General features: G+C 42.5%; 1 protein-coding gene across 1 annotated transcript in view; it reads left to right on the top strand.

Annotated features, from left to right (window-relative positions):
* Positions 1-15355, top strand: part of LOC144694426 (B-cell scaffold protein with ankyrin repeats-like) — a 209898-nt gene that overhangs the window by 148784 nt on the left and 45759 nt on the right. Inside the window, exon 9 of the mRNA XM_078564861.1 lies at positions 7224-7344. Coding sequence (XP_078420987.1) covers positions 7224-7344 — 121 coding nt within the window. The remainder of the gene's footprint in view (positions 1-7223; positions 7345-15355) is intronic.

Genomic DNA, 15355 nt, shown 5'->3' with positions numbered 1-15355 from the left:
AAAAAGGACCAATTTGGGACACAATGTCCTATGCCTGATCTGCACCTGCTTATAGTAACCAACCCTCCCAGATTGTTCTGGAGTCTCCATGAATTGAAGATCAATCTCCAGGACACAACTCTGTGCAATCCTGGAGAAAAATCATTGGGATATTAAAAAAGATTTTTCTTGTCATTTTTTTGAACATCTCTCTTCACCAGATATAAAAATATTGAAAATGGTGGAAAAAGGCTATTTGGCTGATAGTCAAGCATCATCCAATTGGGCAATGAGTCTTTTTGCTTTCCAATTGCTGTGGGAGGGCAGTGTGTCACAAGGTTAGATGTGCTGGCCAACTAATGGCTGGAGGGTTGGACCAAATCATGCGATGAAACCTTCAGGAATACATTTAATCACAGTTGGCAACCCTATGCTTTACGGGTTTCACCATCTTGGCAAAGATGTTTTTTAGGCATCCCTACCAGCTGCCTGAAATGGATGTTTGGGTCTTTGTGGTTGTTGATGCAGGCACCCAATGCTTGATAAAAACTCCATGACAGATCCATCAGACGGAGCCAAACAGGCATTGGGACTCTGCACCTCAGGTTTACCCATTTTCCCACTGCTGAACCAGTGATCACCAACTAACAGGTACAAGTTATTCTTTTATTTACCTTCAAGAGAGGCATTAAAAAGGCCCCCATCACTCCTCTGGTTCTTTTGCCAATTACCTTAAATCTGCATCCCTTGGTTACGACCCTCCTGCCACTGGAAACAGTTTCTCCTTATTTACTCCATCCAAAACTTCCCTCATCCCTGGTACCATGCTCGTGTGAAATTTGCAACTTTGTTGAATTTGGTTGATTAGTTTGGACTGTGAAGAGAACATTGGGGCAGCTGAGGTATATTGTTGAAGGATTTCATATTTAATGAGCTGATATATGAACATGATTTGACTCATGGTGCAGTGACAGCGTTAACACAATGTTAGGTACAAGTCGTCCTGCTTCTGCTAGAGACGTTACTTGTAAATAATAAATGACAACTTCTGAATGAAAAGGAGCTTTAAGATCTAGAGGGTGCATTTGAGAGTTGTTAGTTAAATTAACTGTCACACAAACTCCCTGCAGTCACCAAGAAACGTAGCTTTAAAATACATTTGTGATACCTGGTTCATAAAGCTACAGCTGCCTGAATAGTGATAATCAGCTTAATCTTGTTACTTGATGCTAACAGTAAACAATAGTTTATTGTAACCACGGGCCTAAGCTACTGAGACCAAAGCAAAGCTAAGACCTACTGAATAATAAAGCTGGGTTTAGCTTTAAAGGAATATGGGTAGTCATTCATTGATGGTTGATGGACGGTGAAAGCTGAGGTGTCATTGATCCTCCGTCAATAAGGGACTCGAGGAGAATAACCAGCACAAGATAAAATAGGCGTCATAAGGGCAGAAGGCATCTAACGTTGGACTTATCTAAATTCACTTTAATCAGACCAATTTGAGTTTGACATCTATCCCCTATTTCTAATCTTTAAGCATGGAGGAGTCCTTTACCATTGTACATGGTATTCAGTACATTGTAGTCTAGCCTGGCCAGTGGAACAGCCACTATTCTGCAGCCAGACCCTCACAACTGCAAGGAACAGGAGGAGACCTTCAGAGTCCGTTACACCATTCGAACCTAGGGCAGGACTTTCCAGTCCCACCCGCTGCAGGGATCGTCGCGGGTGGGTGGGACAGAAAATTTGACGGACCAGCAAAAAGCCTGTTAGCTTCGGGCGGGAAATTCCCGCGATGGCCGGGCCTGGAAAATTCCGACCCTGACTGAGAATTCAGGAGAAACTCCTTTATCCAGAGAGTGGAGAGAATGTGAACTCACAGCCACAGGGAGTGGTTGAGGCAAATATTACAGATGCATTTAAGGGGAAGCTGGATACACAGAGGGAAGAGAAGAATAAAAGGATATGTTGATAGAGTGAGATGAAGAGGGATGGAAGGCATAAACACCAGCATGGACTGGATGGGTGGAATGGTCTAATTCTGTGCTGTGAATTCAATGTAAATCTATCTCCAGTGGTTCTGACAGCTTGCATGGAAGAATCCAAGAAAAGCATTGTCAGGATTGGGAAATATTCAACCTGCTGAATAATCTATAAAACATGCCCTCTCTAAGTATGTAAAATGAACCATTATTGACCTACATGAATATATTTACCATCTGATTATCCAGTAGAAAACAATATTTTGACTTTTTCACAAATCATAAAAAGCTAGCAGATGTTTTCATTTTTTTGATATTGTCAATGATCAGGCTGTATATTGTGGCTTTGCTGCCGTCTCTAGCCCATATCTCTCCACTACCCCCCTGTCAATACCCAACCAACCAAAGGAGGACATTTACTGACACAATAAAATGTGCAAATACAAAAGACTGTGTGTGAAAGCAATTTTGCTTTCGTTATTTATAATGTCAGTGTTAAAACTATTGAAATGGATATCATAAATTATTTAGTACCTGCAATTTTGCAAGCCTCTTGTCATTCTTCCTAATATCAATGGAAAATAACAGAGAGAACAATGAATTGGGACCTGAATTCTTCTGTTGCTAGGCTACAGCAGTTTAAAGGGGGGGAAGGAGAAACAGTTATTTGCAGTGAATGCGTAGGCAGAATGAGATTTGTTCTTTCAGGTAATATCAAAAGTCTGTTGTTTCTTGTGTTTTGGCAGAGCGCTGCAAATGAATTCTTGAAAACCTCCTTTTATCCTATAGCACAGCCCTGCTGTTTGCAATTAGGGTGGTTTTCAGATGTAAATTAGACAGTTCTGTGCAAATATTACAGAGTTCAACCCATTTTAACACAGACACAATTATCTGTGTAAAAGGTCAATAAAGATTATCATCAGTCCCATATTGTTGGTTAATTAAGACTAAACAGCTGTTGCAAAATTATCTTTTCTCCAAGTGTGCAGGTAGGTAAGAAAGTGACAGCACTTTGAAGGGCAAGTGTCAGTCGTGAAATGTCCGTAGTGGATGGTAATTTGCATAAACTCTGAGCTTTTCGCCCAATACCTGTCAATCACAGGGCGGAGGTCACTGCTGCAAGTTACATAAACCATAGCAAAAACAAATGCTTATAGGGATTCCACTGGGAAATCAATAGACCTAAGCTGATGTTTTTATTATATAAGAGCCAATTTAACAAGTGTGGTTCTGGCAGTGGATTGGGAATATGGAGAGAGCAGGCCAGTGATTTCCTGATGTGTGCTCCCAGAGGGTGAGGCTACTTGCCAAGAATGTGTATTTGTAGAAGTACTCCTATATTAGAAAGAAATCGTTTCGTGACAATTGCAGGAATCTTTCATTTAAGCCACTGCATTTTTTGCAGGATGTTAAGTCTGTACAAGTGGAGAGACTGGAGAAGCGGGGATTGTTTTCCTTAAAGCAGAGAAGGTTAAGGGGAGATTTTATAGAGGTGTTCAAAATTGTGGAGCATTTTGACAGCATATGTAGGAAGGAATTGTTTCCACTGGCACAAGGGTTGGTAACTAGAGGACACAGATTTCACAGAATCACAGAATCTTAGCGACACATAAGGAGGCCATTCGGCCCATCATGTCTGCACCAGCTCTCCAATGAGCATTATAACCTAGTGCCATTGCCCTGCCTTTTCCCCGAACCCCTGCACATTGTTTCTATTCAAATAATCATCTAATGCCCTTTTGAATGCCTCGATTGAACCTGCCTCCTTCCAAGCAGTGCATTCAACATCCCAGCCACTCGTTGTATGAATAAGTTTATTCTCACGTCACACTTGCTTCTTTTGTAAATCACTTTAAATTTTGCCCTCTCATTCTTGATCCTTTTACAAACAGGAACAGCTTCTCCCTACCTACTCTGTCCAGCCCACTCATGATTTTGAACATCTCTATAAAATCTCCTCTCAGCTGCCTTCTCTCCAAGGAGAACAGTCCCAACCTCTGCAATCTATCCCCATAGCTGAAGTTCCTCATCCCTGGAACCATTCTTGTAAAACTCTTCTGCACTCTCTCCAACGTGTTCACATCCTTCCTATAATGTGGTGCCCAGAACTGTACACAATACTCCAGCTGAGGTCTAACAAGTGTCCTATATAAATTCAGCATAACCTCCCTGCTCTTGTACTCTATGCCCCTATTAATAAAGCCCAGGATACTACATGCTTTATTAACTGCTCTCTCCACCTGTCCTGCCACCTTCAATGATCTATGCACACATACACCCAAGTCTTTCTGCTCCTGTACCCCCTTCAAAATTTCACCCCTTATTTTATATTGTCTCCATGTTCTTCCTACCAAAATGCATCACCTCACACTTCTCTGCATTGAACTTCACCTGCCACCTATCTGCCCACTCCACCAACTTGTCTATGTCCTCTTCAAGTTCCACACCGTCCTCCTCGCAGTTCACAACACTCCCAAGCTTCGTATCATCTGCAAACTTTGAAATTGTCCCCTGCACACCAAGATCTAGATCATTTATATATATCAGGAAAAGCAAGGATCCCAATACCGATCCCTGGGGAACTCCACTACAAACCTTTCTCCAACCCGAAAAATATCCGTTGACCATTACTTTCTGCATCCTATTTTTCAACCAATTTTGTATCCACATTGCTACAGTCCCTTTTATTCCATGAGCAATAACTTTTCTCGCTTTAAAGTAATTAGAAAAAGAACCAGAGGCCACATAAGAATTTTTTTTTTTAATTTTAGGGAGAACCAGACAGAGATTTGAGGGAGAGAGCAATTGAGAGGTGTCAGCTTTTGGAACTGGACAGAGGGCAGATATCTCAGAGAGTTGTGGGGCTGGAAGAGGTTACAGAGATAGGGAGGGGCAAGGTCATGGAGGGATTTGAAAACCAGGATAAGAATTTCTAAATTGAGGCATTGCTGGACTGGGTGCCAGTGTGGGTCAGCAATCACAGGGGTGGTGAATGAACAGGACTCAAAATGAGTTCGGTAAGGACAGCAGAGTTTTAAATGAACTGAAGTTTCCAGAATGATAAGCCAGCCAAGAGAGCATTGGAAGAGTCAATTCTGGAGGTAACGAAATGATGGCAGCAGTTAAACCGAAGCAGGAACAAAGACAGCCGATGTTACAGAACAATTATTCATGCTCATTTTCAGAACAGACAATGGACTTCACAGTGACAATATCAACATTTGTAGTAAATGTAGTTTAATAAGAATTGATAAGAAATCTGATGGCAAAGGGCATCTGCCATGCATCAATGAAAGCTGCATTATTCAACCAGTCTGTGGTAAGAGCAGGATAATGTCTTTAATTTAGTGAGGCCTGACATCGAGTTCGAGACTGCGGGTTCATTAATAATGTTGCATTACAGAGTCATTTACTGAGATTGCCATGGTTATATACCTGCAGCTTCAGTATGATGCTGTCTTAGCGACTCATTTACTACGGTTTTACTTTGTAAGCATCTACATAAAGAAAGACTTGCATTACTCTAGCAACTTTCACAACCTCAAGATGTCCCAAAGTGCTTTACACAGCAAGATCCCACAAACAGCAATGTGATAATGACCAGATAATGTGATTTTGATTGAGTGATAAATATTGTTCAGGACACTGGGGCTAATTCCCATGCTTTTCTTCATGGGATCCTTAATGTCCACCTGAGAGAGCAGATGAGCCTCGGTTTAACATCCACTCTGAAAGATGGCACCTGCGGCAGTGCCGCACTCCCTCAGTACTGAACTGGAATATGTGCTCAAGTCTCTGAGCAGGACTTGAACCCAATCTACTCACTCTGTGGCGAGAGTCTACCCAGTAACCATGGCTGTTAGAAAGAGAAATTATTTGACTACACATAGCACCTGTTGCACCCTTCAACATCAAAAAGTTCATCATAATTCCTACATCATCTACTAGAGTATGTAAACTCAAACTCAGTAAGAATCCTATCAGGTTACAGATGTGGCAATAATATAAAAACAATCTTAAATTTCCAAAAGACATTGGTTAGGCCCCTGTTGCAAAATTTATGATTATAATGTTCTGTGAGTAACAATGAGGGATGGACATTGAAACCATGGAAAGTCTGTATTGAGGATTCACTAGAGTGCTACCAGGAATGAGAGGTTATAATTAGGAAGAAAGGAGAAAATAAATGAGAGGTTATCTCAGAGAAATTTAAGCGATATTTTTTCCACAGGTTGAGAAATTGCTAACGGAGTGGATTAGAAAGAGAAATAGGTTGTTTTTACATAGCGCCTATCAAACCACCAGACATCCCTTAGCATATGACAGCCAATGAATTATTTTTGAATTACTGTCAAACTTGTTAGCCAATTTTCAGGGTCTCAATAAATGATGCTTCAAATTATGTGAGCTACGAGCTGCTGTGAGCATGAAACGCTCTAAGGCAAGACTTAGAACAAAGTCACACATCTAGGTTATAGGAACAAAGCTGAATGAAGAATGCTGACTTGATGTTGTTGCAAAACCTATTAATTGTAAATATGTTGACAGGTTACGGTTATCTTGAGTAATTAGAGATCGATTCAAGTTACACTAGCCTATAAAATAGCAAGGTGAGTATCGATAGCCCAGGGCCAACCAATGATTGGGAGGCAGAGTGGGTCTTACAGTAGGATTCACAGCAGACAGAGGCTAATTTAAACAGTATATAGGGTCCATTTAAAAAGAGTCTTCATGAACAAAACTCATGACCAAAACTATGGCAAGGTTTCTCGATAAAAGCCAGATTATTTCTGCTACAAAATGCAGTGAGTGGAGGATAGTCACCTGATACAAATGATGTTGTAAAATCAATCCCAGTCTCTTACAGCAGTGTGGTCTCCAGGCATGGTCACAGGGGAAATTACCCAATCATCTCCATTCTGGTTGGGACTTGCAGTGTCCTTATACACTGTTAAAACATACTTATGAAAATACTGAAATTATTCTTTTATATTCAGAGGAAGGCAATTCTGGTTGTACCTGATCAATTTCCTAGCAACTATCTTGTGTATTTTAATTCTTCACCTGGGAAATTCCAATTTCTATGTAGGTTTTAGCAACTAGATATAACTGTCGAAGACTGTGTGAATAAAAGAATAAGAAAAAGAAACAAATTGTGATTTATTATTAATAATGAAACTTTTCAATGTAACATTTTGGAAAAACTCACTGAAAATAAATCAGACCATTAGGAACAATCCTCTGTTTGCTCTTAAATAGGTGTCAACCAAGAGACACCGGTGGGTGGAAACTTTCCCAGATGATTGTGGTGTTCGTCAACCTGTGGAAGAAGAGGAGGAAAACATCTATGAAATGATGGCACAGTGCTGTGTAAAGAACTGTAAGTACCATCAAAGCATTATTTATTCTTTCATGGGATGTGGGTGTCACTGGCTAGGCCAGCAATTATTGCCCATCCCAAATTGCCCTTGAGAAGGTGGTGGTGAGCTGCCTTCTTGAACCGCTGCAGTCCCTGTGGTGTAGGTACATCCACAGTGCTGTTAGGGTGGAAGTTCCAGGATTTTGATCCAGTGGCAGTGAAGGAATGGTGATATAGTTCCAAGTCAGGATGGTGAGTGGACATGGAGGGGAACTTGCAGGTGGTGGTGTTCCATGCATCTGCTGCCCTTGTCCTAGTTGGTAAATGTCACGGGTTTGGAAGGTGCTGTCAAAGGAGCCTTGGTGAGTTTCTGCAGTGCATCTTGTAAATTGTACGCACTGATGCCACTGTACATCAGTGATGGAGTGGATGTTTAAGGTGGCAGATGGGGTGCCAATCAAGCAGGTTGCTTTTTCCTAAATGGTGTCAAGCTTCTTGACTGTCGTTGAAGCTGCACTCATCATGGGCATTGTCCTCACAACCAGATGTGGCAGGACTGCAGAGCTTAGATCTGATCCATTGGTTCTGGGATCGCTTAGTTCCGCCTGTCACGTACGGCTTCTGCTGTTTGCCATGTAAGTCATCCTGTGTTGTAGCTTCACCAGCTTGACCCCTCATTTTTAGGTTTGCCTGGTGCTGTTCCTGGCATGTCCTCCTGCACACTTCTTTGAATCAGAGTTGGTCCTGCGGTTTGATGGGAACGGTAGAGAGGCCATGAGGTTACAGTTTGTGGTTGTATATAATTCTGCTGCTGGTGATGGTCCACACCTCATGGATTGCTCTTTAAATCTCCTCTCACACCTCACAGTTGCTCGATCTGTTCAAATCTATCCCATTTAGCATGGTGGGAGGGCCATACAACGTGATGGAGGATATTCTCAATGTGAAGACGAGACTTTGTCTCCACAGAGACTGTCGCGATCACTCCTACCAACACTGTCATGGACAGACAGATCTGTGACAGGTAGATTTCTGAGGACTGTAATGGAATTGCAACGGGATAATGGGTGATTTTTAAGAGAGATACTTCAGGGCCAGAATCTTTGGCTTGGCGAGCGGGGGCGGGGCCCACTCGCCGATGTGTAAAATGACACACAGTGATGTCGGGCATGCGTCCCAACGTCACCGCGCGTCATTCCAATTTTAAGTTCAGTGGGCGAGCACTGGAGTCAGCTGCGCGCCGCCGAACTGTCAAAGGCCTATTAAGGCCATTTAAAAACTAATTAAACCACTTAACATAGCTGCCCATCCAACCTTAAGGTTGGCGTGGGGGCAGGCGAAGAGCCCAGGCGGCCTTCGCATTTTTCATGAAACCTCATCCACGGGCGGGATGAAGTTTCATGAATGACTTTTAAGTGAAATAAAGAGTTTCATTAAAACTCATAGACATGTCCCAGCTCATGTGACACTGTCACATGAGGGGACATGTCCCAAATTTTTTTTTCTTTATTAAAATTTTTGAAACTCAGACTAATCTCCCTGAGGCAGCTCTGTGCCTCAGGGAGGTTTCTGCACTGCGCAGGTCCCGACTCTCCCTCCTCCCCACTGCCCGCACAGGGAGCACTCAGCGCTTCCAGATGCGCGTCACACTGGGGGGGCCTTAATTGGCCCCGCACATGTCAAATGGCGGCGATCAGCCAATCGCGGGCGGCGATCAGCTGCGTGCCCACCTGCGCCCGCTCCCATCCAACCCCCCCCACCCCCGACGGGGAGAAAACTTTCTCCCAGGTACAGGACAGGTACATTCCCACAAGGGTGAAAGGTAAGGGAGCCAGAAACATAGTTCCTTGGGTGGTGATAAAATGAAAGAGGAGGGTGTATGATGTATGTGAGGTGAATTAATTCTTCAAGTGAAACCAGGTCAAGCATAATAGTTTGAGAGGGGATTTAAAGAGTAGAATAAGTCTGGCAAAGAGGGAGTATGAGAATAGAATGGCAGTCAACATAAACCCAAAAATCCTCTACCAGCATGTAAATAATAAGCAAACAGTAAGAGGTGGAGTGGGTCCTATTAAGGACAAGGAGGGTGATATATGCTTAGAGGTGCAAGACTAGGCTAGAATACTTGATGAATTCTTTGAATCAGTATTTACAAAGGTGGAAGAATCCGAAAATATCGGTAGAAGTGGGGTTTATATTTATTCCTTCAAGGGATGTGGATGTCGCTGGCAAGGTCAGTATTTGTTCCCCATCCCTAATTGCCCTTTAACTGAGTAGAATGCTAGGCCATTTCAGAGGGCAGTTAAGAGTCAATCCAGATTTCCACTCCCCTTTGTGTGAACAAGTGCTTCCTGACATCATCCCAGAACAGCCTGGCTGTAATTTTAAGGTTCTGCCCCATTGTTCTGGGCACCCCCATCCCCATCCTAGCCCCTCCAGAGGAAGTAGTTTTTCCCTCTCTCTCTCTCTCTCTCTCTATATATATATAATATATATATATATATCTATGCTATGAAATCCTTTCATCATCTCAATTAGATTCACCCCTCAATCCTCTATTCTCAAAGGAATACAACCCTTTTATGCAACCTGCCCTCAGAATTAAACCATTTTAACCCCGGTCGTTCTGGTGAATCTCTGCTGTAAACCCTCCGAAGTCCCTATGTGGTAGGTGCTGTCTACCCTTTAGTTTATTTTGCAGCAAGGTTTGAAGTTGGGATTGCTGAGGAAGAGACAGAGTCAGAAGCTGAACTGTCTAAGACCAAGGATTTTGGAATCAAGCAGGTTGTAGGTATTGTTGAAGATTGAACTGTGACACTAACTTGCCAGAAGTGGCGAGCTGAGGCATTGGTTTTAATTTTCCAAAATTCCCTAGATTGAGGGAAGGTTCCATTCGATTGGAAAATAGTGATGTGACTCCTTTATTCAAAAAGGGAGACAGACAGAAAGCAGGAAACTACAGGCCAGTTAGCCTAACATCCATGCGGATAGCACGAAGCTTGGGAGTGTTGTAAACTGCGAGGACAGTGTAGAACTTCAAGAGGACATAGACAAGTTGGTGGAGTGGGCAGATAGGTGGCAGATGAAGTTCAATGTGGAAAAGTGTGAGGTGATGCATTTTGGTAGGAAGAACATGGACAGACAATATAAAAAGGGGTGAACTTTTGAAGGGGGTGCAGGAGCAGAAAGACCTGGGTGTAAATGTGCATAGATCATTGAAGGTGGCAGGACAGGTGGAGAGAGCAGTTAATAAAGCAGATAGTATCCTGGGATTTATCAATAGGGGCATAGAGTACAAGAGCAAGGAGGTTATGCTGAATTTACGTAAGACACTCATTAGACTTCAGCTGGAGTATTGTGTACAGTTCTGGGCACTATTATAGGAAGAATGTGAACACATTGGAGAGAGTGCAAAAGAGGTTTACAAGAATGGTTCCAGGGATGAGAAACTTGAGTTATGAAGAGAAATTGGAGAGGGTGGGACTGTTCTCCTTGGAGAAAAGAAGGCTAAGAGGAGATTTGATAGATGTTCAAAATCATGAGGGGGCTGGACAGAGTAGATAGGGAGAAGCTGTTCCTGCTCGTAAATGGATCAAGAAAAGGATCAAGGGCACAGATTTAAAGTGATTTAAAAAAGAAGCAAATGTGACGTGAGAAAAAACTTTTTCACACAGTGAATGGTTCGGGTCTGGAATGCACGGCCTGGAAGTGTGGTGGAGGCAGGTTCAATCGAGGCATTCAAGAGGGCATTAGATGATTATTTGAATAGAAACAATGTGCAAGGAAACACAGAAAAGGCAGGGCAATGGCACTAGATCATAATGTTCATTTGGAGAACCAGTGCAGACACAATGGGCCGAATGGCCTCCTTCTGTGCTGTTAAAATTCTGTGATTCTGTCACAGGGAAAATGTTAGAAGCTATTATTAAAGACAGTATAGCAGGGCATTTGGAAAAATTCAAGGTAATCAGGCAGAGTCAACATGATTTAGTGAAAGGGAAATCATGTTTAACCAATTCATTCGAGTTCATTGAAGAAGTAACGTGTTGTGGATAAAAGGGAACTGGTGAATGTACTGTACTTAGATTTCCAGAAACATTTGATAAGGTGCCACATCAAAAGTTATTGTGGAGAATAAAAGCTCATGGTGTAGGGGTAACATATTGGCATGGATAGAAGATTGGCTAGCTAACAGGAAACAGAGAGAAGGTATAAAATGGGTCATTTTATGGTTGGCAAGATGTAATGAGTGGTGTACCACAGGGATCAGTGCTGGGGCCACAACTGTTTACAATTTAAATAAATCACTTCGATGAAGGGACAGAAGGTATGGTTGCTAAATTTGCAGATGACACAAAGACAGGTCGAAAAGTAAGTTGTGAAGAGGACATAAGGAGGCTACAAAAAGAAATAGACAGGTTAAGTGAGTGGGCAAAGATCTGGCAAATGGAGTATAATGTGGGAAAATGTGAAATTGTCCATTTTGACAGGAAGAATAAAAAAGAAGCTTATTATCTAAATGGTGAGAGATTGCAGAGCTCTGAGATATAGAGGGATCTGGGTGTCCTAGTGCACGAATCACAAAAGGTTAGTTTGCAGGTACAGCAAGTAATTAGCAAATTTAATACAATGTTATCATTTATTGCAAGGGGGATTGAATACAAAAGTAGAGAGATTATGCTTCAGTTGTACAGGGCATTAGTGAGACCACATCTGGAGTATTGTGCACAGTACTGGTCTCCTTATTTAAGGAAGGTTGTGTAATGAGGAAAGGTTGGACAGGCTAGGCTTGTATCTACATGAGTTTAGAAGAGTAAGAGGCGACTTGATTGAAATATATAGGATCCTGAGGGATTTTAACAGGACAGATGTGGAAAGGATGTTTCCTCTTGTGGTTGAATCTAGAACTAGGGGTCACACTTTAAAAATAAGGGATCATTCATTTAACACACTGTTTCATGTTTGAAGACAGCAGTGCTTTTTCAGTGAGAATCTTTATTGAACTAATTGTAAGATGGCAGCTCACAGACCTTCCCTCATGGCAGGGTCACATGACTACAACAAGCCAGATGGGACATGTAGGACTATTGCATTTCAAAACCCAAACATCCTCCTTTTCATAATGAACAAAAGCTCCAAACGTCCCCCTTTTCGTAATGAACAGAAGACACATTTGCTGTGAGTTGTCCAAGTTATCCACTATACACCCACTGTTCCCATGCATTAACAATTGTTTATTCTACTAGTCAGTCTCTGCTCCTACATTGAATATATAGTATTTAAATCGTGCAGGACTCTTAATGGTACACGTGTGTTGACATTGGCTGTTCATCTGGGTGATGCTTCTTGTCCGGAGAGTGTCGTCTCCGTGGCGCTTGTTGCTGTGGTAACTGTTGTTATTCCATTTCCATTGTTGAGGACGTATGGACCTCTCGGATTGATGGTAGTTCTGTACTCAGTGCCGCTGGTAAGACCCCTTTTCTCTGACCCGCCGATTACCGTGAAGGAACAGCTTCGCCAGCTGTGCGTATATGCCTGCGGTTGCACCAGTATGTTTGGTTGTTTACCGCATACGCACGAGATGACAATTTCTCTCCACATGTGCCAGGTTTCCACGTGGGCTGATTCCCGTTGAGAGCGTTGAAGGTTTGTACCCTGACTGGCTCTCCAATGCTCATCTCCAGCAATGTTTTGGCAGTCTTGTCAAAATAAAATTTGGCTTTCTGCCGTTTCATCTTAATTTTTGTCACTCGCGCCTGTTACTGCTTCTGCCTTCAGTAGCTTTTCTGCTTTTGGAAGAGAAATTTTCACGCGGTGTGACATTAATCTTTGGATTGAACTACTTTCCATGCCTTCAGTCAGTGTGTTTCTCCACTCAAGGATTGCCTTGTATTCATCTCTGATCGATTTGCTCGAGTTCTGATGATTCCTTTGGCAATTTTTACTGCCACCTCAGCCTTTCCATTTGACAGGGGATAGTGCGGAGATGATGTGTAGTGTTGAATTTCCCAATTTTTCGTGAAGTGGCTGAATTCTTCACTCGTGAACTGAGGGCCATCGTCACTCATCACAATGTCTGGAATACCCTAACAACTGAAGTGTGCTTTCAGTCATTCTACTATTTCTCCTGTCATCATTGAAGTCAGCTGGTTTAACTCTCAGTAGTTAGAGTAATAATCTGCAACGACAAGATAATAAGTTCATGTTTTAGTGAAAAAGTCTACTCCCAGCTTCACCCATGCTCTTTCTGGGACGTCATGCCTCAACAACGGCTTGTTTAGCTTGGTTCCAGCAAAATTTCTTCGATGGTTGGTATGGGGTAGTGAGATCTCTTCAGCGCTTTATTTAGATTCTTTAGGTTTAAGCATACTCGCAGATTTCCAGGTTGTTTCACTGCTACCAGGCTGCTAATCCAGTCTGTAGGAGTTGTCACCTTCTTGATTACTCCCTTCTTTTCCAGCTCTTCTATCGTGTCTCTTAGGTTGGACATGAGGGCAGCTGGAACTCTTCTCAGCAGATGCTGAATTGGTCTCACACTCTCATCTACTTCGAGATGATTTTCTCCTGGTAGAAACCCCAACCCTGTAAACACATCTTTGTACTCCTCCAGGATCTGTTCAGTGGTCAATGGTTTTGTGTGCTGCGACACTTTGTGAATCTCTGTTGGCACATTTACCAGCCCAAGCTTCAGACTTGCTTCAGCTGAGATGAGAGGCTGTTGCATCCCATCTATAAACTGGAACTCTAGATCTTCCTTCTTGCCATTGCATTGGGCCCTCAGGCTAATTTGTCTTCTCAGTATGAGTATCGCACTATTACATAGCCTCAACCTTACTTTTGAGGGCTTCATTTTCAGATTGCCATGTTGGGCTACCTTGAACAGGTATGTAAAGGTCATGATGTTGATGCTCCAGTGTCTATGTAACACCTCTTGTTCATTTGATACTCTCCTTCTGCAGTCATTGTAACTGTCACACACCATTTATCACCTATAGACTTGATGGTACCAACCTGTTGTATGGTGTATAGTTCTTCATCAGACTCTTCTACTGATATCCCTCCAGTGGCCATCTGTATAGGTTTGTTTTGCTTCTTACTAACCAAACATTTGTGTGCAAAACAATTCGGCTTTTTTTAGTTAAAATACTGCTTTCCCCACGCTGAGCAATCCTTCTTTTCCTTTGTGTGATTTCTTCCGCAGTATCTGCATCCTGCCCTTTGACTGTGAATGTCTTTTGTCTTTTGTCCTGTTATGTCTCTCAGCATAATGGTATCCCCTATACTGGTTTCTCTCTAAGTAGACTTTATCTCACCGAGGGGTCTTGTGTCCCTGAGAGAATTCTATCTTTAATCAGATCATTTTTTAGCTGTCCGAATTCCCATGATTCTGTAAGCTGTGTCACTGCAGTCACTACTGTTTAATGGGCTCATTTGCACCTTGAGCACTACTGTTGAATACACTGCATTCATATGTTGCGTTCATTCGGGGTTCAAAATGTGCGTCCGAGGCATTCGCAGTCTCTGTCGTCTGTTTCCTTTGTTCGTCGGATGGATTCAGGGTGGAATACAATTTGTAGCAGTCCCTCCCCAGCAGTGTTAGAAACGTGGCTACTCTTATCAGTTCCAGCTTGTTAGTTAACTCTTGTTGCAAGCACGTGGTTTTGCCATTGCAAGTGGAAAAACTACCAGTTCTGCCTCATTTCGCCTTTCATTTTGACAAGAGCTTGGAGTGGAAAGTTTACTGTCATGTTCACTCACCCTGTATTTTGTTCGCAGCCTTGCCTTTGGTATGTATTTGCTTTTCCTTGTCCTTTTTCAGCAGCTTTTAGCAGATTTGAACATTTCTGTATGCCTTTCTGAATTGTGTCTTCCCCGCAGAATTCACAGGATTTCAAAACTCTATTTTATCTCCACTTCCCGACAGCAGTGCCTTCTCAGTGAGAGTCTTTATTGAACTCACTGTACGATGGCAGCTTACAGAGCTTCCCCCATGGCACAGGTCAGATGACTACAGCAAACCAGATAGGACATG

The sequence above is a fragment of the Cetorhinus maximus genome, chromosome 1 (assembly GCF_964194155.1).
Source record: "Cetorhinus maximus chromosome 1, sCetMax3.hap1.1, whole genome shotgun sequence".
In the NCBI taxonomy this organism is placed as follows: Eukaryota; Metazoa; Chordata; class Chondrichthyes; order Lamniformes; family Cetorhinidae; genus Cetorhinus; species Cetorhinus maximus.
The sequence above is the reverse complement of the archived record's forward strand: the minus strand, read 5'-3'. Positions and strand labels throughout refer to the sequence as shown.